The 24693-nt window shown below is 43.0% G+C and overlaps 1 protein-coding gene across 3 annotated transcripts; it reads right to left on the minus strand.

Annotated features, from left to right (window-relative positions):
- Positions 1 to 222: 222 nt before the first annotated feature.
- RACGAP1 (Rac GTPase activating protein 1) lies at positions 223 to 20456 on the minus strand. 3 transcript variants are annotated; one of them, XM_077838727.1, is made up of 17 exons: positions 20382 to 20456; positions 15156 to 15244; positions 13926 to 14128; positions 12682 to 12818; positions 11938 to 12007; positions 10262 to 10315; positions 9298 to 9375; positions 8833 to 8956; positions 7327 to 7457; positions 6291 to 6455; positions 5197 to 5292; positions 4718 to 4916; positions 3852 to 3957; positions 3509 to 3641; positions 3181 to 3316; positions 1851 to 1959; positions 223 to 379 (listed from the first exon to the last, which is right to left on the minus strand). In XM_077838727.1, the coding sequence occupies exons 2-17, from the start codon at positions 15238 to 15240 to the stop codon at positions 304 to 306; spliced, it is 1902 nt and encodes a 633-aa protein (XP_077694853.1). In that variant the 5' UTR covers positions 15241 to 15244; positions 20382 to 20456; the 3' UTR covers positions 223 to 303. The 3 variants fall into 3 exon arrangements, with proteins under 3 accessions (XP_077694853.1, XP_077694852.1, XP_077694850.1); XM_077838726.1 differs by having other exon boundaries at positions 8827 to 8956; XM_077838724.1 differs by having other exon boundaries at positions 12682 to 12845.
- Between the last annotated feature and the right edge of the window lie 4237 nt (positions 20457 to 24693).

Here is a 24693-nt window from a genome sequence, read left to right on the forward strand (position 1 = left end):
AGCTTCCCATTGAAAGATATATATTTTCCAAATTAAAATATTTTTGTGGCAATTTGCCTTAACATACTGACTAGATCTTGCCAGTTACTTTTCTCGCTAATGCTAGATGTAATATAGCACTAAATATTTAATAAAATACATTGCACAATAAAAATCTCAATTAAGCTAAAAACAAAAAAAAGTCATAAGATTACACCCTAGTACACAGGCTGCTGAGAGTAGTGAAGGGCAGTTAGTCCTTTATTGTAGTCATGCATGTGTGGGCTGTAAACGTTATAAAAGGGCTGAAACTCCATGTCCATTTTACTTCAGCATAGGAGAGGCAAAGAAGTATCCCTGGCGTCCAAGGTTGGTTGCTGACTTGCTTTTGCTCCCAAATCTAAACAAACAGAAATGGTAAGGATCTGTTCTAAAGCAATAATTCCCAGCCCTGCCATTAGAGCACCTCCTTGTGATGAACTAGTGAATTAGCACCTCTACATGTACAGTGACATCTTTTTTCACCATTCTGTGCTTTTTTAAACACTCCTTTTTAACTTTGATTTGTTTGTGGTCCCCCCTCCCTGCTCACGATGTCACATACTACTTATGATGCAGCTGCCTTTTGTTGGTTCCCAGAGTCTGAAGTACAGGCATTCTGTTTAACTTAGTGCCATGGAAGCTAGGGAGAGAAGCTTGGACCTGTACACATAAGCTGTCCCTCTGACTAGCTGCACTAAGAGCCATGGAGGAGCATGTTATGAAATTTGCATTGAGGAAGGGCAGATCCAAGCCCCTGTAACTTTCTCAACTCCTTTAGTTCTCTGCCATATATTCCACCCCACCCATGGAGTAGTGCCCCTCTCCACCGCAATAAGCAGTTGATTAGTCTCTTATAAAAAAAACTACCATCATAAATACAAAAGGGAAGGGTAACAACCTTTATGTATGCAGTAACAAAATCCCTCCTGGTCAGGGGTACAGAATCACTTACTTGTAAGAGGTTAATCAGTTCAATTAACCTAGTTGGCACCTGACCAGAAGGACCAATGGGGAAAGAAGACACTTTCAAATCTGGGGGCGGGGGGAGGGTGTGTGTTTGTGCTCTCTGGTATATAAACACTCAAATATAGTGTATGATATTATTTGGACTGAGACAGTAGCTCAGATTGTCTACACTACCACTTTTGCCTGTATAACTTATGTCACTCAGGGGTGTGAAAAAAGCACCTCCCTGAACGACATATGTTACACTGACAGATGCGCCGGGGTGAACAGCTTCTCCTGCCAACATAGCTACCACCACTTGAGGTGTTGGTTTTATTATGCTGACAGGAGAGCTCTCACCCATTGGCATAGAGCGGCTACACAATCGATGTTACAGCAGGTTTCAGAGTAACAGCCATGTTAGTCTGTATTTGCAAAAAGAAAAGGAGTACTTGTGGCACCTTAGAGACTAACAAATTTATCTGAGCATAAGTTTTTGTGAGCTACAGCTCACTTCATCGGTTTCCACAGTATGCATCCAATGAAGTGAGCTGTAGCTCACGAAAGCTTATGCTCAAATAAATTTGTTAGTCTCTAAGGTGCCAAAAGTACTCCTTTTCTTTTTGCAAATACAGACTAACACGGCTGTTACTCTGAAACCTGTCATTATGCAAGGCACTGTATTTAGCTGTATGGAGTGGAAATCTATCAACTGCACGAAAAAACTTGTACAGATACAGACAGACATCATCTTCCTTTCCAAATGCAAACAGATCTTACAGCAGTGCTGCTGCATTGGTACAGCTGTGCCACTGTAAGTTCTCTAGTGTAGACATGGCCGTAGCATTTGATTTTACTATCCCAAAGTACACAGCACCACTTACTTCGGGGTAGTCTTGCTGAGCGTAGATCGGACCTTCTGGGACAGGGAGCTAGACGAAGGAGTCTTTGTCAGTTGCTGTTCTGGAGTAGTGAGAGGACCCAGCATGCTCACTTCCAACAGAGGAAACAAGAGTCATATTAGAACAGGTTTCAGAGTAGCAGCCGTGTTAGTCTGTATTCGCAAAAAGAAAAAGGAGTACTTGTGGCACCTTAGAGACTAACCAATTTATTTGAGCATAAGTTTTCATGAGCTACAGCTGTAGCTCTGAGCTGTAGCTCACGAAAGCTTATGCTCAAATAAATTGGTTAGTCTCTAAGGTGCCACAAGTACTCCTTTTCATATTAGTACAAGCACATGATAACTCACATACAATGTTTCTTCTTAAACTAAGGTAATGGGATTATATTTTGCCCCGTTGACATGTGGTAAATCAGGATAACTCTGCTGAAGTCCATGGTGGGACTCCAGATTTACACAAGTGAAAATAGCAGAACTGGCCCAATATGTTCTATAAAAATAGAGGCACAACAGCAAAGCTAAGTGAAGCAGGAGTCGCTGCTTAGTACACGTTGTACGTAAAAATGTGTTAGTCTTCCACTAGGTTTGCTGAAGTTTGAGAGAAGCTTGTCTTTCCTGTCATAAGCTACTTCCCACTCCATTCCCCCCAGAAATGCCCTGGTAACATCGCACCAATTGACAATGCCACAGCTAGATATTTAACTCTTTAAAGCTTCTTCGTAGCTTGACATTCAGACTTGCAGCACTGAAGGCAGCAGGCGTTACAGATGCTTGGTTATCACAGTGAATGGTTACAGTTAGGCCTAGGCTGGGGACTAAGAGCAAAATGTTATGTCCTCACTGTGAAAAAGTAAGACTCCTCCTGAGGCTGGGAGGTGGGTAAAACGGACCAAAGAATGCCTGCTTTGAAATGCCATTAGAGAGACGAGATGGGTGAGATAATATCTTTTGTTGGACCAACTTCTGTTAGTGAAAAAGACAAGCTTTCAAGCTACACTGTGTAGCTAGAAAGCGTCTCTTTCACCAGTTGGTCCAATAAAATATATTGCCTCACCCCACTTGTTTTTCTATTATCCTGGAATCAACATGGCTACAGCACTTGAAATGCCATATCAGCGATAAAGAGCCATGACCATCAGTATCAAAGGCTGTATGGTAACTGTAAGGTGGAAGAGGAGGAGTAGGAATTATGCAGTTTGGCAAGCCTGTTCCAACACAATCTAACAAAAGACTTTGATCTGAGGTCATTGTTTTAGTGAGAGTGGATGTTTGACCATAGTTGAAGATCTGATAGAGCAACATTCCAGGGCTACCTTTAACATCTGGTGTTCGAGGAGTGGAATAGGCATTGGAGTTTTCAATTATATGCGCTGGGTCAATGTTTTCTTGCTCCACCATCATGAACTGGCTCCAGTATTCCACTGGCAGTGACAGCAGCCGCTCTACCACCTACAGAAATACACTTTAGCACACAATTCCCCACTGTACCAGAAACCTACAACTCATTCAGCCTAAAAGTGGTATCAGATGGGCCAGAGGACAACAGCCCCCCAGGTGCCAGTATAATCAGATTCTTTAACAGGACACTTCATGTGTCTTACATCCACATTCTACCTCAAGGTGTCATTGCTAATCACCTACCTTGGGTTGTCGTTTAGTGTCCTGCAAGAGTGTCATGGGGTCAGGATCTGGCACAGCATGGGCAACTATTGTGGGACCAAAGACTTTGGACAGGTTGGTGATGTCCATTTTAGTGTCTGGGCTCTGAGCCACTCTAGACAAGAAAGAAAGAAAAAGAAAAGGACATTGAGTAAATTTTGTTCACAGATAGAAAGCCCTGATAATGTAAGCTGATGTCAATTATATCTGAATTTGCAAACAGTCCCAGGTAAAGACTCCCCTGTCACTCAACCCCTGTAGAAACAGAACTACAGCATCATCTTTTTTTCCCCATTTCCAGAACTCCTAACCTGGCTGAACCCACCTCTGAAGATGAATCATGAGGAAAGCGAGTGTGTCTCTGTTAGCCTGTGGGAGTTCACCAACAGCTTGGTACATGGCAGCCACACTGTTGTCTTCATCTAGAATTTCTTTAAATAAAAAAAGAAAGTGATTAGAGAGGCCCATGGGACCATTTTCCTCAGACAGTAGTATGTTCCATCACAGTGCTGGAGAGTGTTAAGATTCTGGGTCCCATGCTCCCGAGTTCTAATTCTAACACTGATACTGTCTAACCTTGAGCAAGTCATTTAAACACCTGTGCCGTGGTTTCCTTGTCTAAAATGGGGCTAATACCAGTGTCTCAGAGGTTTTGTGTTATGAGGCTTAATGTGTGTAAAATGCTTTGAAATCCTCTGGTGAACAGCACTGTATTGTGATCTCTCTGTTGGACACTGATTTCAAAGATTTTCTGTACAAATGTTAGAATAGCTTCAAAGACTGCACTAAACTTGTGCACCATTCCTGAACAGGATACTGACTACCAGGACTATTCCAAAAATCAAAACATGGGATTATTTAAGGATTAATCTAATCTAAAAATATGGGATCTAGAGAGTGAGTATCCACCTAATGTTAGCAGACTATATGATAAAATCCACAGAATGAGATAGCTGCAGCAGCAAGGCAGATTACTGATCAGAGAAAGTTTGTCAAAGACCTGGATGAGATACTTCACTAACACCAGGCAGTGTTGTAGACGTAGATCTGCAGTAGGAAGGAAGACCTCTTTATAGTATACCCAGTACTGCCAATACATTCATAGCCGAGAAGGACTGCCAATTCAGATGGATCTGTCTGAGAATGTTCCCTCAGGCACGACAGCTGCCAATGGCATTTGGCTCGCCTCACCTGCTGCCTCCATAAAAGTTTTATTTAGCCGGAATGTGAGAATGGGTTCCTTTAGGCTGCGCAGGAAGTCTTTAAGAAGGCCACAGATGGCATGGATATCATCCACTTTGCTGAGCAAGGGCACAGTCTTCCCTCGAAGGAACTTCTCCTTCAGCTCTTTCACTGTCCGGTCACAGCCAGAAATTCGGTATAGGCCTGTCTGTTAGAGAGTAATGCCTAAAGTCAGGACTTCACCTGCCCAAACATCTTGAGAAGGTAAAGTCTAGATTCTTCAGTAAAAGCAGTCTCCTGTCCCCATTGTAAACTGAGAGATCTCTGAGTAGGGACTGTAACTTGCTCATCGTGACTCATGTATTGAACAGCACTGTGTACATCTACAGCATCATAAACAAGAGATTCTCAAGTTAACCAACTGTGGCTCTAATATCACAGCCAAATTCATTTCACTAGCACCCCCACTGATTTCAGGTGATTCTTACCTCACGTAGCCCCCGCTGCTCAATTTCATTCACACAATGAACTATAATGGAAGGAATCATTGGCGGAGTCATGGGCACAAAGTCCACCAGCGTCCCCTAAAAGAAGGAAGAGACTGATTTTGCAACATTGACATTTACAAGCTTCAGGACACTGGAAGTGCTCAGGAGATCCCATCAGATATAGGCTTAGGAATAGTCACGGATTCTCATTCCCCAGACCCACAGAGGTAGGTGCCATGGGCACAAAGAGAGAACAAACACTATGTAGTCTGGTAGAGAGCTAAACAGTATCTACCCAGAAGTCCTCCATAAAACACATTCTTACTCTATAGGAAATGGAGAGCCAAGAACTGAGTTTCACTTAACTCCACAGGTGCAACACGTCTTACCATACACTAGAAGCTTGGGCAAAAGACTCCTGCTTCACAGGCCAGTGGAGAATGGACCATGCAGCAGATATGAAGGGAAAGGAGGAGGGCAAGTAATATTAACATTTAATAAATCAGATACTCTGGCACCTATATATCAGGATCTTAAGTCCACTAGAAATGTCTAGACTGCATTCAGCTCTTTATAGCAAACGGAAGGACTACTACTGTGAGTGGCCAAAAAAGAGGGATCTAGCCTGAAACAAGCAGGAGACGCCTAAAGACAAGCTTAGCTGTGCCATCATTCACCAACCTGAAAGCATCTTAAGGCTCCAATTTAAGCAAAATAACTTTGCCAATAACTTCAGTTGACAGATGAGGCTGCACTGGAAACACTGATACATGCAGAGCGAGAAATAGTTTCTGTGACTGCTTGCAAAATCAGAACAAAATGCCTCCACCACATACTTTCAGAACCACCACATACAATTCTCCTCCCTCCAAAAAACCCACATTCCTACTATTCTTGGCTTTATTTAACAGTCTCATTTATGTATTTCTATTAGATCTGTAATAAAGCAGACAATCCACATAATGCAGAAACAAGTTAACCAGTATATAAGATTCCTGGAGTCCTTAAGCAAGGTCTAGTTCTCACAAATGGGCATTAGCCCATTTGTTGTTGGCAGCTACAGGGTTTAAAGCTCATCTCACATAAAGCCATACCTCTCCAATTCTGATAGGAGTTCCTGTTAACGTTGGGATGCAGGGAAGGGGACAGCGGTCCCGACATTCTGGGTGAGTCACCACACGGCAGTCCCTGCACTTTAGGGACAGTTTCCCAAACTTTATCCGCTTTCCACATGGAACGCATGACTCTGGTTTGATAACCTGGAAATAAAGAGCCTGTGTGTGAGGAAGTGGTAATAATGCAACAAAACAACATATACAGTTTAGCTGCACAGGTATATTGAATGAGTGTCTTGTTCTATATTGATGGCAAAGCACAGATACCATCATGTCAAATTCGTAGAAAGAATAATGGGGTTGGGAGTTAAATAGGTCCTTGTCAATGGTTGGTGATTTTGCTTCTAGCAAACCCTGCTCCTTTATTTTACCATCTTAGTTCCAGCCATCATGACATCTGTTACAGTCACTGGGACATGCATGGGAAGTTTAAACTCTGGATCTCAAGGGCTTAACTGTCAGCTGTTAAACTTCAGCATAGCAGTACAAGAGGTCTTTCACAGCAGAAACTAAAAGATATATGCCTGCCTACAGGGCAGTCCCTAGGGGGGTGCAGGGCCTAAGACATTAGAAACTCTTGTGCCCTTGTTCCTCCCCCGTCAGCACCTCCTGACACCATGAAACATCTGATCCACGGCAGGCGGTGAGAGGGAGGAGGTGGTGGTGCTGGAGGGAGGTGGAGGTTCTGGTAGGGGGGCTCCTCCACCCGCCCACCCACCCACCTCCTCACCCCATTCACCTGCCTCTAGCCTCACCTCCCCGCTTCACCCTGATTCGCCATACCCAAGGGACGGCTCTGCCTGCATATATTCCAGGGCATAGCTCGGGACTCCAGGTCAGAGCCCAGAGCTGAAGCTGGCAACATCAGTTTGATAACTGACACTGTGCACCAGCCTGCACTAAGAGGGATGCACAGCAGTAGGTCCAGTGAATCTCTTTCAGGACTGACTATAATCCACCCACAAGAGAACTGAAAGGGGAGAGCTGCTCAAGTTCCTACTGCCTGTACACATACCGTCTTTGATACAAATTCATGCAGCCTCATCCCCCCATTGCTCTGAGGAGTGTTAGATCCATCAGTTTCAGATCTGGGTTCCAGCTGCCTACTGCCCAAGCTCGAGTCACTATTCCAGGGCTGTAAACTGGCTGAAAAAGAGAAAAAGAGAGAGATCTGTAGAATAATTTTCCAGTCTTCTGTTTTCAGTATAAAGACTATATAATGATTGAGACAAGTGTCCTGGAACCGGCAGGAGATTATTGTGAATGACAGATATCCATGGCCTAACAAGTACTACCAGTTGCACCTGGCATCGGTGTTATGCCAAAGGTAGTGCCCCCAGCAGAGGCTGTTACAAGATACAACTGGCAATTAACGGTTAATTATGCAGTCTTGTGTTCCTTTCTATCTCACAGGCAATCACTCTTGCAGACATGCTTTCCAAAGCCAAACAAGAAGTATGGTGTATTAGTGTGTTAAAACTGAAAGCAAAGCCATGTTACTTTTGAAAGCAATTAAAATCAGAGAATAAGGGCAACAAGCTTCAATTATTATTGCCCAGGAGCAGCACATCTTGAGTTAACTGAGAGAATAAGCATTAATACAGGCACATAGTTCTTATATTGGATACACATTGAGTTACCTCTAATCTCTCTAGTATACAAAACTTCTTTGAGCTATTACTTTGCTTATGAATATATAAAAGCAATGCTAGAACCCCCCCCACTCCCTGCGTTGGATTTATCAGAATACCTCCACTCGGAAGATTTATGAAAGAGAAGTTTTAGCGGTTAAAGTCATTTATTTGGAGACGGCCAGGAAGAGAAGGCTAAAAGCAAGAAGTTCATCTTTTGTCTTTCAGTTTGATTTTCTCTGGGCTTGAAATAACTATGGTCTGTTTCAGAGGGTCTGAAAGGAAAATGCCCCCATGTTTAGTTTTTTCTTTTGCCTTGATCCCATTTAAAGATCCTTCTGTAACCCAACTTTCAAAGAGAGGTTTATTCTTTTTAAAGAACAAGTTAAATTTAGAGTTTCTCCAATAGCCAGGATTAGGACACCTGAGAGAGACTATTATTTGATTACTAGCTTTCAAGATGCCAGTTTAATGCTAATTATAGGAGAAATGGGAAGCAGCAGGTGGAGGGAACAAAGATTTTCTTGGAATTTTGTTTCCATCCTCCTTACTTCATCCTCCTCTCCTAGATATTAACACTTACTAGCCCAGTTAGATTTAACAAATAAAGAGATGGCAGAGAAAAACTGTGTGCCTAGTTTATTTATTGTGAAGTTGGTCATTGTGAAGTGTGGTTCAGCAAACAAGTTCTGGTCTTTGCTGTAAACTTTACTAGTAGCCATTAAGATCCCTCAGACTACCCTTTTTCAAAATAAGTTTTCAACATAATCACCCCCATTTCTCTCAGTGTCTGCAGAGACAGGCAAATAAAGATTCATGAAAATTAATGACAAGTAACAGCATTGTGCATTAAAACCAGGATAAGGGACAGCCTGCAGACATACATATACCTGTCCCTGTCTTCCTCCGGCTTCTGAGATGATAAGGTATAGTCTGAATAGTGGAGATAGCTTCAATTGGGCCACCATCATTAGGGACCATAAGTGTCGTTTTTGCAACTATAGACTCGTTTCCCTGAAATGAAAGAGCTATATGATTAGTGATGGCAATATGATGTGGCAAGGGATATATAGCTTTTATTGGCCCCAGCAGATCAATTATATTGCATTAATGTGTACAACTTAACCAGATGTCTAATTTAATCTTGTGTCAAATGCCAGAGGTACAGAAAAGGAAGATAATTTCCAAATTATTATGTGACAGGCATTAGCAGTGACTTCATGAGATGCTGTCCTGTGAAACTGTTATACTAGCTCTAATTTCAAAAAGTATCCTACGCATTTGAGGGCTACACAAATACAGCCACCTCTGACAAGAGATTTTAGATGCACACAAACTCAGCTGGGTTTACATACCTGGTCCACTGTGGAGCCAATTGATCGGGTTTTTTTTAAAGGACCTGGAGGGCCTTCTATGAACTGTCTGGAAGAACGCTGAAAAGAAAATGGGTGTTAAACAAGATTGGAGGTGTCAAACCTAGAGCATCACACTGCATTTCCTGAAAGTCTGGGGTAAATTCCACTGCAGTGTTTGCAGATACTGAAGTCCATAATGATTTCTATTTAGGAAGGATATGAAGACTTGTGAAATAAGGTAGCCTAACTGACCAGTAGAAATGATTTAGCACACATTCTTCCCAAGAAGTCTGACTGGCCAACTCAGTGCTCTACCACCAAGACCTTCAGGGGAAGTAATTTTCCCCCTTCAACATGAGGAATGCTATTGGAAAACACAGAGCAAATACCAAATCCTCCCCCAATAAGACAATCATCTCTTCTGATGGTTCAGTCCCCCTTCCCTACCCAACCCACATGCTGACTGCAGGGTAGTAGGACAAATCCTGAGCCCACTATTATAATGGAAACACCTAACTTTGATTTCCCCCTATTTCATGTTACCAGAATGATGGAGTAGATCCACCAAGAAGCTTCACTCCAAGTAACTTCCGCTTGTAAGCTGCAGGTGAGACTAGAATGGGATGTGGAAATTCACTCCATCATCTCCAGCTGACAAGTGAAAGTTACTTCCAAAGCTTTCATCTGAATCCACACAATAGTGCTGAATTTTTGGATACAAAGAATTAAGGATTTATTTTTCTAGATAGTCCAGTTCTAAAACTAAGTCAGAAGAAGCCTTCCATCTCTTGCCCATGGTGCAGCTTAGACTGCATTTCTGGGTGGTCTGATCTGACTGAACTTGGACAGTGACCACCAGATCAGAGTGTCTATTATAATAGCTGAACTACCACATGTAGCCACAGTCCTACCTATGGTTACTCCTGACTGCTCCAACCACTTAACAGGAAAGAATGTAACATACCCGTTTCTCTCTTTTCTTCAGTCTGACAGCCTTCACCAAAGAGGAATCCCAATCCTATAGGTAGGACAAAGTCTTGTGTTAACATACTACAAATATCTTTCAGACTTTAGCCATGTCTTTCATTAAATCAATTTTAAAGAACGGTGGAGCAGCGAGCTTAAGACAAATATAATACAGGTTCATCTTATCATCCAGTTATGAATCTAGTGTTTCCTCTGGCTCCATTTGTGATTTCTGAAGGGTTATAACCAGGGAAGTCAGCTTCCCTGCAGTTCCCTCACCTCTGTGCTCATTAAGATTCTGACAGCAGGGATAGAAACAGAGGTTCAGAATTCTCACTGGCCTCTACTACCTCCTCCACCCCTCATTAGTCATTTCTTACACTCACTGCTCCCTTTAAATTTCATGCTGGAACTACTAAGACTCAGACTTTAAGGTCAGAAGGGACCATCATGATCATCTAGTCTGACCTCCTGCACATTGCAGGCCACCCATTCCTGTAATGGGCCCCTAACCTCAGGCTCAGTTACTGAAGTCCCTAAACCATCTTTTAAAGCCTTCAAGTTACAGAGAATCCACCATTTACACTAATTTAAAGCTGCAAGTGATCACTGCCCCCACGCTACAGACTAGCAGAGGTGGCCAACCTGTGGCTCTGGAGCCACATGCGGCTCTTCAGAAGTTAATATGCAACTCCTTGTATAGGCACTGACTCTGGGCTGGAGCTACAGACACCAGCTTTCCAATGTGCCAGGGGGTGCTCACTGCTCCACCCCTGGCTCTGCCACAGGCCCTGCTCCCACTCCACCCCTTCTCTTGAGCCTGCCATGCCCTCGCTCCTCCCCCTCCGAGCCTCCTGCACATCATGAAACAGCTGATCGGGAGGTGCAGGGAGTGCGCTGATTGGTGGCGTTGCCAGTGGGCGGGGTTGCTGATGCGGGGGAGGGGGACGACGGACTTCCAAAGCTTGGTGGTAGAGCACTGAGATGTGGGGGGGCTGCGGACATATTACTGTGGCTCTTTGGTACATTGGTAAATTCTGGCTCCTTCTCAGGCTCAGGTTGGCCACCCCTGCTACAGAGGAAAGTGAAACCCCCCTAGGGTCTCTGCCAATCTGACCCAGGTGAAAATTCCTTCCCAACCCCAAATATGGCAGTTAGACACTAAGCACGTAGGCAAGACACACCAGCCAGACACCTGCGAAAGAATTCTTTGCAGTAACTCAGAGGCCTCCCTATCTAGTATCCCATTACCAGCCACTGGAGATATATGCTGCTAGCAGTTGCAGATCACTACATACCAGTGTAGGCTGTCTCATCATACCATTCCCTCCATAAACTTAACAAACTTTGTCTTGAAGCCTGTTAGGATTTTTTGCCATTCCACACCAGACGTGAATCCCTAGTTATAACATCACAGTACTCGGTTTCTGTAGACAGAATGGTAACTAGAGACTAGAAACCTGATCTTGTGGTATCACACCCCCCCCACACTGATTAGAACACTAAATTAGAACACTCATATCGTAGGTCTGTAAGGAGAATCAACATATAAGGACACTATTTAACTTTGCTTAGCAGTGCAGTGTTTTTATGGTTGATACTGCAAGACACTGAGCTGCTGAAACAATATGGAGAGTGAAGATAGATAATTCTCAAAGATTGGAGTTACATTACCAGTGACTCGTCAGTTTTGTCAAAGCTGATGTCTGATAGAATTGAGCCAGATTCATCTATTGTTGAAAGTCTAAGAAGTAAAGTAAAAAGCCATTAGTCTGTGGGTTTCACTTCCAGTTGACCTCATGATTCCAGGGCAAGTTTACTGACCAGGCAATAGCTATGTATTCCAGTTCGGAACAAGGCAAGACCTTGATGCTATGAATGTAGCACTAATGTAGTATAAACATAATAATGATTTTTGCAATCATTTTAGTGCTTCTTGAGCCCCCTTATTTCTGCTATAAGGAATATTTAAGTGCCATTACATAAATCAGTGACATGACCTCATCTGGATCACTGTATTCAGTCTCAAAGATATGGCAAAAATATATTTTTGTAATGATTTTGAGAGGATATCAAAAACTTGTAACTTGTAAATGCAATTACCTGCTTTAATTAGATTTAATGAGAAATATGAAATTCTTATAGCTTTCGATAAGAACAGTTAAAGTTTCAAATTTTTCAAACTAAAATAATTTATGTTATGCATTAGATCACTTTGAGGAAGAGGTCATGTGAAAGATCCTGGAATACAGGATCACAGGCGAAAAAAGCTGATAGCTTTGGGGTATTGCAAAGGAAAAGTCAAAAATCTCTACCAAAGTCAAAGATTACTGTAAATCTACGGACCAGATATCCAAGAGTTTAAGTATTTGTGCTAATCAGTTGTTTCCCTTATGGTCAGGTTGCTACCTTCCCTACCTTCTGTTCCCAGAACCTCCAGTGGAAAGGTGAGGCCTGTTAAGGAAGGCCAGGGCAGATTTCTGTTCTTCACTTAGCTGAATGCTTCCAGATGCATCACACATCAGTAGCTCCCGAATGAGTTGGATCTGCCGCTCCTGTAAAGCGGAAAACATCAGCAGTAGCTAGGGGAGAAAGCGTCACTTCAGATTTATGGGAGACAGGCAGACCAGAAGACATTTAATACAGCTAATGCAGGTAGGCTTTGAGGAAGTTTGCTACTCCAACACCATATTAAAAGCCCATAAAGCAGAAACTGGTGTCATAGCTTCCAACAGGTAACAAACTCAATTTAAAGTAGCAGCAGTGAGATTCTTCTGAATTAAATCACTACTCAAATGAAGGCTATACTCTCTTGCAATAGAAAACAATTTATTGAGGTCTTATTAGGTGCCAGTTATTGTCTTCATAAATCCAAGTAGCTTAGACCTTTTTAGACTGCTGAGAAACGCACAAAAGAATTATAGAGTTGAACAATTCCAGTCTGCTGAGGAAACCAATATGGAATCTTCCAAACACCACATTAGGATGAATTAAACTCCATACTAATCTTGCCAATATGCTTCAATTCCTACCTGCAGGGTTATAAATGTCTACAGTTACTAAACCCTAAAGAGCTGGAGAGACACTGCAGCAAAAGGCCTCACAGACAGTCACAAGATTCCCAATAGAACTTCCTGAAATTTGTTGATGTCTCACAATGCTGCAGTGACGCAAGTAGTCATGGTTTTGTGGCTCTCTGCAAATCCATGTAATATAGAATTTCTCTTCATTCCTGCCTCACACATGCAATTGGTGGGAGGCTGCCTATGTCCTCTCTACCTGAGACCAGGAGAGTGAAAAGAGTTCCTATCAGGCTCATTAAACTCCCAGAAGAGCTGCATGTAGCTTTGAAGCTACAAACTGAACTCAAGCAGTCAGAACCATACTGAACACTCCTAATACTCTAATCAGATGAAGGTGCTTCATGTGCCATTTCCTATTGCCCAGTGTCATTAAAATCAGTGGAGTCTTCCATTTTGTTACATTTGAAGGTGATGGTACCATGGAAAACATGTATAGCTATTAAATATACTACAGGAATTAATATTTTTATGCCAACACATTATCTATAGCACGGAAACACTCATTTAAGTGAACCTCTATGTAATTAAGGCAAAGCCTGTTCCACACACAAGTCACATCACAGGTAACATGATACCCACCAGCTTCTCACAGTCTGCTTCAGCTCGCTGTCTTCGCTTGATCTCCACATCCACCTGATTGCGAGCGTGTTTCAGCTTCACATCCAGTGCACTACACTCAGTTTCTGTTTTCATCAGAAGATCCTTGTACCTGGCCAGCTCATGATCTGCCTTCTGCCACTTCTTTCTGAACTCTTCAAAGTTCTTTGCCAACTGGATAAACTCTGAGAAGAGGACGCTTAGTCTTAACAACAGTGAATCAACTGTCTTAACAACTCTAGAATCAACCAGTCGATTGTTGGTGACCACTGGTCTAGCTGATGTCCCCAGCAGTTACATCAGTTCCCCATACCAGAATCATGGATTCCTGTTTTACTGGCCATCCTGTCTCTAGCATGTAATGTAGACTTCAATATAAGAGAGTCGCTCCCCAGGTTTCATATGTTATGCTATATCAGCTTAAAGAAAAAGATGACCTTCCTGGCAAGTTGTCATACATCCGGCCAAAACTACTGCTATTAAAGTAACATGAAGACAGACTACATTATCGTCACAGCTTAGTACACCAGAAAGACTTTCAATAGCAGATTCAAATATAACTGCTGTAATATGCTCCAGTAGATGTAAATTAGTATTATGGATGTCTGGAGCTGCAACTCCATTCAGCTAGATAATTTTACTTTCAAATCAATATTTGTATAAAGCCAATTTCCTTTAGCTGTTTCACACTGCCCTAAGGGGAATATAAATGTTCCACCCTGCAAAGCTACAGCAAGAAGAGATTTCACAAGTTTGCCTTCAGCCAGCGTTTTCCCCCCTGCTATTTATGGAAGCAGTTAGTCCCAGACAGTGTAAACTCTCCTTGGGCCCATGTCGAAGAAAGTTAACTATTGGGGCCCTCTAAGGTTTTCACCCCCTCCTTTGGTACTAATTAGCTTACTCTACACACACACACACACACACACACACACCTTACAAACCTTGTAAACTCCAACTTTGAAATTCTGTGTGCAAGAAAATCAGGATGCTACAGCATGATGCATTCCTTCGAGAAGTTCAGCTGGTCACTTCAAGCATCCAGTCAGAGCAAATGAACCAAGTTTGCTCCCAAATCTATGTACCTAGAAGAGCACCACTACCTACAAAGCCATCAGTGGGCTCTTTAGTACTCGGGGCTGAAGTTGAAATGAGCTAGTAGTTGTCTATTCTTACATTGAACAACATACATGAGTTAACTGTGACTTGACTTACGGTATTCATTTCCTTCATTTAGAAATTCTGACTGGTGCACGAGTTGATCAAACAGATTCCGTAAATTCAGCATTGCAGTCTCCATCTTCCTGCCAAGAAATGAAAAGAGTTAAAGTGATCTATCCAGGTTTTTCCACTCCTCCAGACACAGGAGTCATTCATTGCTAGCCTAAGACAAACCTGTGCTCTAAAGTCTCTGACTTAACATTTGCAGCCAAATACAAAAGTCTCTCAAGAATGCAGTTTCAAACAGCTGTATGTTTCTGATCTTATTCCTTGAAGAAAAGGTCTTCAAGTGTCCCCATAAATTGAAGATGGTCGAGACAGCTTTGTACAGAACCACTACATTTCCCCCATACACACCCCCACAAACACTCCAATGCTTCAGATAACTTGCAATATACCGTAGGGCCTCATACCCCCAACAAGACAATCAGGGATTTCCTGCCAATTTATAATTTTGAAGGTATACAAAATGTTCCAATTCCGGACTAGGAAGAATATAACTCTTCAAAGGACACCATTATCCATACAGTTTCAGAGCTACATACATAAAAAATTAAACAAATGTCCTTGGAAGATCTTTGGGTAGATTTGGATTTTGCTTCATTTTTTAAATTACTGTTCTTATTGAAAAGATCTTTTAAAATGATGGCCATGGTAGTACCAGTTACATCACAGGAATGATGAAGACAGAAATTGCTAGCTCAGCAGTGCAGAAATTACTTCTCTAATGCAGGTTTCTGCTGGAATGCTTATGAGAACTCTGGCTAATATGTTAATACCAAGTACAGGCAGATGATTACATTGTAATATGTCCTGGCATCCAAGCTACACAACACACCACCTCCACAATTAGAAGGGTAAAAGCAGTTTACATATGAAGCACTGTGAACAGGCATGCTTTAATTCCATTCGGCAGGGAAAATTCAAACACTTTAGAGACCTGCTGATGCCTCAGAAGAAAAATTCTACTGCAAGAATGTTATTCTATATTTCTGTTCTTTCACTCTACACTCTTCATTAGTAGGGACACCTAAAAGAAAGGGGGACATCAGTTTTTAAATGTTCATATGTTCTCCTGCTTAATTCTGTTCATTTCTCCATGACTGATGTCAAACCGGTGTTACAGTGCAGAAAAGCCTTATTAGCAAGTAATCTTTAGTTACAGGAGTAAGGCTTTGCAAGGACTGGACCTGGATTACGAGTTCAGATACCAAACCAGCATCAGAAGCAGATGAATCCTCAGATCTAATTTTCATGAAAATGTTCTTAGTAAGGGAAGAGCGTAATATGATAGCAGAATTGTTTTGAAATGCTTTCCAGTGGACTGATTCTCATAACCATATTCCTGGACTTCAGCAAGGCTTTTGACACAGTGCCACATGACATTCTGATAAGTAAGCTGGAAAAATGCAGGCTCAGTGGAACTACCATTAAGTGGCTACATAATTGGTTAAACAACCACAAACAAAGAGTAACTATCGATGGAATTGCGTCAGATTGAAGGGAGGTCTCCAGTGAGGTTCCACAGAGATTTGTTCTGGGTCTGGTGTTGTTCAGCATCTTTATTCATGTTTTGGATGTAGGAATACAGAGCATACTGATCAAATTTGCATATGTCACAAAGCTGGAGAAGTTAACAGCATTTTGGAAGATACAGCTAAAATTCAGAGTAATCTTATAAATTGGAGAACTGGGCTATTGACAACAAAATGAAATTCAGCAAAGATAAATGTAAGGTGTTACGCTTAGGGAAGAAAAACAAATGCACAAATAGAGAATGAGGGATAACTGACAGGGCGGCAGCACTGCTGAAAAGGATCTGGGAGTTATGGTGGATCACAACCTCAACACGAGTCAGCAATGCAATGCTGTTGCATAAAAAGAAAATGCAATTTTAGGTTGCATTAACAGAAGCACAGCATGCAAGTCACAGGAGGTGATAGTACCACTGTACTCGGCACTGGTTAGGCCTCAGCTGGAGTACAGCATCCAGTTTTGGTCTTTATAGAAAGGATATAGAGAAACTGGAGAGGATCCAGAGGCGAGTGACAAAGATGATCAAAGGGATGGGATGTAAGCCATATGAGCAAAGGCTGAAGGAACTGAGCATGTTTAATCTGAAAAAGAGGAGCCTGGGGGAGACATGATAGTGGTCTTCAGATATTTGAAAGGCTGCCATAAAAAAACGTGGAGAAAAGTTCTATCTTGCCACAGAGGACAGGACAAGAGGTGATAGGTTCAAACTACAGCATAGCTGATTTAGCTGAAAATTTAGGATTAAAACCGTAGGAGCAGTAGGACAATGGAACAGACTGCCTAGGGAGGTTGTGGAAGCTCTTTCACTGGAGGTTTTCAAAAGGAGTCTGGATAGCTATCTGTGTTGGATGCTTTAGACACAACAAAATTCTGCATCTTGGCAGGGGGTTAGACTAGACCTGAACTCTTTGGTTCCATATCCAAAATGATATGCCTCTTAAGAATCAAGCACTAACCAAGAAACTCTCTACAGCACTCTCATTACACCAATAAAGAGCACTAGTGCGTTAAATGTCCTTCGAATCACTTCAGCAGCAGTTCTTTTTATGGATTCTTAATGGGCAAGTCTCCTGTGGTTATAAAAATAAGAAAAAAATTGAGTACAATTTTTTGTTACTTAAAACATTTAGAACCAATCAGACATGACATTATTGGCTACACAATGGGTCCCTCCACATCAACCAACGGAAGTTGGAAAAAAATTCAAACAGGCTGCAGGCAGTAGTGCCAGCTCCTCTATTGGGAATCCAAAGACCTTTCTTCCCACACTATCCATTTAACTGAAATGCACACTTTACTATTCCCTCATCCCAAAGCAACTTTACAGACATAGGAAGCAGTACACCACCGCCAGTCATTCCTGTCCATGGCTTTTTCCTCTGCTAAACCCAACCTCGCTGTGTTCTTGCATACAACGTCCTGCAGTCTAGCTGGTGGTCAGACTCTAAGTCAGACTGACCTTAGTTGTGTTTGCTAATTTTCTTTGCCATCCTATCATCTGTTTGTCTTCTACAGGCTCCACACTTTACAGTGATACCATTTATTTATACCTCACCTGACAGACATGTTGCTAGTCAGCCCTAAGAGAATCCTGGGATTCAGGTCCCCATGTTCCAAGGTTTATGTAATAGGATGTAGGTGGCAATTGTGTTTACTTACAGAAGCGAGCACTCTTGCAGCAGAAAATCATTACTGCATCACCAGCCAAACTGTGCCAGCTCTGCAGAACTATCTGAAGCCTTCTTATTTAACTAAGAGTGTCTCAAGCACCTCTTGGAACTTTGCAGTCACCTCAATAGTTGGCAAGCCTATCTCATATTTCTGCAGGTGGAGGATTGTTCTCAGTAGAGAAGGATTAACAACTAGTCCACCACTGGACAATGACATGGTATTTGAACATTCCTGTTCTCACCATGAGTGCTTAGTGCTTCACTCCACAGTTCTCTCACCAGTAACACTTACGGGACAATATAAAGGTATACTAGCAAGCCCTCCAGTACATCTATGAGAGCTGCATTCTTAAACTGTAAATAGATACACCCATTCCACCATAAATAGAACCCTAACATAGTCTAAATCCTACTTTCCTTATTCATAAGAGCAGTCCCACTAAAAACAATGGGATTACCTCAAACAGCGAATATAACCCTGATTTACATAGGAATAGAGTACAGATGTCTAAGAAAGAAAGTTTGATTAAAATTTAACTGTTCCTCCCCCCACTCCCATAAAATTACTAACTTCAAGAGGTACAGTGTTTTTCAGCTGGTTAAATGCCTTTTACCTCAACACCTAAAAATATGTAGGCAGCAAGTACAGCTGCCTGAGCAGTAGCACTTAAAATCTACATTCACCAAGTTATTTTCTAAAGGTACAATGATCCAGGTTTAGAGAGGAATGAGTGAAGAATTTCAACCACTTAAAAATATAATAGAAAATATGGGGTGAGAGAAGAGTCTGGAGAAGGCAAAATGCAAAACAACATTTTAGAAGGGTTGATACAGTGTATTTAAAGCATCAATCACCCAGGCACCTTCCTAAAATATGATATTTACAGTGCTTTCATGGAGATCCAGACCTAAACATGAGACAGGAGATGGAAGCCAAGCAGTCCTAACTAAGGGGTCAAAATTAATTTTAGTTCTCTCACAGGCTCATTTCAAGGTAATCCATGTCCTTAAAACAAAACACCACAATGCTGGGCAACTCTTCTGTTCCACAGTTAAAAGGGAGGTGCCACTTCCAGACTATAAATCACTCTTTCTTTCTCTACACAAGGTAGAGATCCAAAAGGTCTAACTTAAGCCTTCTCATGCATTTACAATGTCAATTGCAAAGATGCCTCTAAGTAAGAGGAGTGTATCTGAAAGAGTCATTAGGATATAAATCTCCTCACTGCATTTTCCACTTTATGCATCCGATGAAGTGAGCTGTAGCTCACGAAAGCTCATGCTCAAATAAATTGGTTAGTCTCTAAGGTGCCACAAGTACTCCTCTTCTTTTTGCGAATACAGACTAACAGGGCTGCTACTCTGAAACCTAGGGTCCCACTGAAAGAGCTACAAGTTTATTTAAACCCAAGGATCTAACAGAATTTCAATTATGCCTCTAGAGAAAAACACCCATGCAGGGCATCCTAAACATCCCGTTGACAGGTACAGGCTCACTCTGTGACGTCCAAAACACAACTGTCTTCCCCTACCAGGAATCCAGCAATGCCCACCACGCAAAGCGGCGTTCAACAGCAAGGCTCTCCCCAAACAGGACCCCGCCTGACGACAGAGGCGGCTATCGTGGTCATGAGGCTCCCTGAGGTTAATCCACCATAGCCTGATGCGGGGAGGAAGGGTCAGTACAAAGAAGAGTCCAGTCAGGGCACGTTCCAGCTGCGTGGAAGGCATCGCCAGCACCCTGCATCGCCCTCCCGCCGCCAGAGCTTCCCGTCCCCCCGGGGCCGCGATGCCACGGTGACGGGGCCTAGCCGTGCTGGGAGATGCCAGCATCAGAGCGCGCGGCCGTGGGGAAGGCCCGCCACCACGACACAGGGGAAGCCGATGGGGCGACCCCTCCCCACCAGCCTGGGGGTCACTCAGCGCGGGTACTCGCCCCCACAGCGTCAGCCGGGAGGGACCCCTCGGCCCCACGCCCGCCAGACAGGGTGACCCCGGTACCCCCGCTACTCACCCTGGCCGCCTCACACGCTCGGAGCGGCGGTTCCTCACCAGCCGGCAGGCGCTAACTGTAGTGCAACCACCCAGCTCCGCGCGGCAGCCTCGCCCTCTGATTTGAATCCTCACAGCTGGCGAATCACAGAAAGCCATCCGCGCCTTCTCTGCCACTCATTGGTTCCGCTTCCACACGTAGAACTGGCACGCTGAAGCTGACCTGAACACCATCTTTGTTGAGGGCCTGGCCTCCCAGCTCCACCCACTGGTTTCTGAGAGCCGCAGAGCGGCGTTTTCGTCAGTGAGGGCAAGTGTTGCAATGGAGACCTCAGCACTTGGGACACACCTAGAGGCTTCAGTGGGCTACAGCCTATATGCAAACAAGGCACAGTACCCACCCCAAGCATGTTGCAGTCTAAGCCAGTGATTCTCAAGCTTTTGTACTGGTGACCCCTTTCAAACAGCAAGCCTCTGAGTGCCACGCCTCTTATAAATAAAAACACTTTTAAATATATTTAACACCATTATAAATGCTGGATGCAAAGTGGGGTTTGGGGTGGATGCTGACAACTTGTGACCCCCGCTGTAATAACCTCGTGACCCCCTGAGGGGTCCCGACCCCCCAGTTTGAGAAACCTTACCTAAGCTAATCTCTCAGTTCTACAGCTGCAGTAACTGAGGAAGGGCAGACCCAGGCTTGCTGTGTGGGGACTGGTTTCAGAGTATCAGCCGTGTTAGTCTGTATTCTCAAAAAGAAAAGGAGTACTTGTGGCACCTTAGAGACTAACCAATTTATTTGAGCATAAGCTTTTGTGAGCTACAGCTCACTTCATTGGATGCATAAAGTGGAAAATGCAGTGAGGATGTTTTAGGGTTGCCTTTTGGAGCTGTTGCTCTTCAGATGAGACATAAAACTGAGGTCATGTGCGCTTGTTGTCATTGCATTTTCCATAAGAGTCAGGCTGTAAGTTCCAAGGACGTGGCCATATTTCAACATGGGATAATTATAGTCTGCGTCTTTCCATTCACATCTTTTTCACTGCATACAGTATTTTCCAACCCAAACCAGCTGTTGTACAGACATATGGTGAAAGACAGACCCTGCGCCAATTAGTTTACAATCTTAGGATCCAATTCTGTAAACACACAGATGCTTAACTTTACTATTATTATTATTTGTTTGTATTACCATAGCTACCATCTATCAGAGGGGTAGCCATATTAGTCTGTATCCACAAAAACAACGAGGAGTCTGGTGGCACCTTAAAGACTAACAGATTTATTTGGGCATAAGCTTTCGTGGGTAAAAAACCCACTTCTTCAGATGCATGGAGTACTCCCATCAGTACTTCCACTGAAGTGAATGGAACTGTTTGTGGTGGTAACGTTAAGCATGTGCATGTTTGCAGGATACAGCCTTACAATGTTACTCTATGAGAGTGAAACAGCAGTGTCTGCATTTCAGTCGTGGGTAATGAGAAGGTATCCTTACAATCTATGTTTGTATACTGGAATTCCGCAGAATGCTCTAAGGCTTGCAAAAGGTGCTCTATAAACCAGGCACGCCTAGTCGCCCCTGCAGTTCAGGCTACAGGGTATATAGCAGGGTGCACCAGAGTGCTGTGCTGTAACACCCCCATGTGGACACTGCAGGTGCAAACTAAGCCCTGGTCTACACTAGGAGTTTAGGTCGAATTTAGCAGCGTTAAATCGATGTCAACCTGCACCCGTCCACACGATGAAACCCTTTTTTTTGACTTAAAGGGCTCTTAAAATCGATTTCCTTATTCCACCCCTGACAAGTGGATTAGCGCTTAAATCGTTGTTTTAATTCGTTTTAGCACATCTCATGGCTGCTCGGCAGAAGATGGTTCAATAGGACTGACTGCAGGACTAAAGAGAATGACCTGATCAAGTCACTCCTAATTTAGTCCCTGCACCCATGTCTGCCCACAGACCTCACAGAGGCGACCAGGAGCACCTCGGACACGACGATGACGGCTACCAGTCCTATTGCACCGTCTGCTGCCACAAGGCAATGGGTTGCTGCTGCTGTGTAGCAATGCAGTATCGCGTCTGCCAGCACCCAGGAGACATACAGTGACCATGAGCTGAGCAGGCTCCATGCTTGCCGTGGTATGGCATATGCACAGGTAACTCAGGAAAAAAGGCGCAAAACGATTGTCTGCCGTTGCTTTCACAGCGGGAGGGAGGGAGGGAGGGAGGGCCTGATTACATGTACCCAGAACCACCCACGACAATGTTTTTTACCCTATCGGGCACTGGGATCTCAACCCAGAATTCCAATGGGCAGTGGAGACTGCAGGAACTGTGGGATAGCTACCCACAATGCAACACTCCGGAAGTCGATGCTTGCTTCGGTACGGTGGAAGCACTGCGCCAAATTAATGCACTTAATGCACTTAGAGCATTTTCTGTGGGGACACACACAATCGAATATATAAAAACAATTTCTAAAAAAACAACTTCTATAAATTCGACCTAATTTCGTAGTGTAGACATACCCTAAAAGGTTCCTACTTTGGACTAACGTAATCCTGTTTGCAGGGGCCTAAGTTAATGCAAACTAGGAACTGTTTAGTTCATGCTTACACCATTCACACAGGGGAGCTACAGTGCAGCACTTTGGTGCACACTGCTATTCACACCCTAGTAGTCTGCACTGCTGAGCAGTGTAAAAATTCTCTGAGACATGCCGAAGTCCTCTGTGGAAGCTTTCTTCCACAAATAGATTGATCCCATAATAAAAGATATTACCTCACCCACCTTGTCTCTCTAATGTCCTAAGTAATAATTCTGAGTGTTGATACTGTATTTTACCGGTGTGTTCAAAAAAGTCCATTCTTCCTGGTAAAACTGTTCTAATACCTCACTTTATAATGAGTCTAAAGCAATGAAAATAGTGATATGGGATAGTAAAGAGAAAAAATGCACTGTGATAGGACAAATGCTCATTAACCTGAACAGGAACAGTGTGATATTTTACCTGCTTGTGAGGTCACAAATTCTGGCACCTTCTGAGTCAGGAAAAGAACACAAGATTCATTGGCTCTGAGGATGATAATACTGTCTTTTTCATCTGATAACCTCCAAGTGCCTCACAGATATTTAGATCAACATTTTGAAAAGTAGCCACCAAGTATGAGTGCCTTAATTTTTGGGTGCCCCATTTGAGACATTTTGGGCTTGGTTTTCAGAAGACCTAGTCACCCACTGCTCTAGCTGAAGTCAATAGGAACTCAGGTGTCAGGACCTCTGAAAATAAGGCCTAAAGTGGCTCAAATTGGGCCTGACAACTCCTAGTGAAGTCAATGGGAGTATTTCCATTTACTTCAGTAGGAGCTGGGTCTGACTCTAGTTGAGGCACTCAAAATCAGCGTCCACTTTTGAAAATGTTAACCTTCTTAATCAGCATTTAGATAACACAGGAGCAAGCACTATATAAAACAAAAAGGAGTACTTGTGGCACCTTAGAGACTAACAAATTTATTTGAGCATGAGCTTTCGTGAGCTACAGCTCACTTCATCAGATGCATACAGTGGAAAATATAGTGGGGAGATTTTATATACACAGAGAACATGCAACAAGGGGTGTTACCATACAGACTGTAACAAGAGTGATCAGGAAAGGTGAGCTATTACCAGCAGATGGCCCAGCACTTTACAAGGACAGTAGGAGGGAAAATAAACAAGGGGAAATAGTTTTACTTTGTGTAATGACACATCCACTCCCCATCTTTATTCAAGCCTAAATTAATTGTATCCAGTTTGCAAATTAATTCCAATTCAGCAGTCTCTCGTTGGAGTCTGTTTTTGAAATTTTTTTGTTGAAGAATTGCCACTTTTAGGTCTAGGAGTACTAGTGGCACCTTAGAGACCAACCAATTTATTTTAGCATAAGCTTTCGTGAGCTACAGCTTATGCTCAGATAAATTGGTTAGTCTCTAAGGTGCCACTAGTACTCCTTTTCTTTTTGCGAATACAGACTAACACGGCTGCTACTCTGAAACCTGTCACTTTTAGGTCTGTAATCAAGTGACCACCCCCACCCCCCCGCTCTCCTGCTGGTAATAGCTCACGTTTCCTGATCACTCTTGTTACAGTGCCACAAGTACTCCTTTTCTTTTTACGGATACAGACTAACACGGCTGCTACTCTGAAACCTGTATAAAACAAAGTAGATAAATTAGATAGATTAATTCAGATTAGATATACACTTAGTTTAGGTTAGATTAGCCCCATTTTACAGATGGAGAAAATGAGAGATACAGGTGAAGTAACTTGCTGAAGGTCTATCTGTCTTTTTAGAT

The sequence above is a fragment of the Eretmochelys imbricata genome, chromosome 20 (assembly GCF_965152235.1).
Source record: "Eretmochelys imbricata isolate rEreImb1 chromosome 20, rEreImb1.hap1, whole genome shotgun sequence".
Taxonomy (NCBI): domain Eukaryota; kingdom Metazoa; phylum Chordata; order Testudines; family Cheloniidae; genus Eretmochelys; species Eretmochelys imbricata.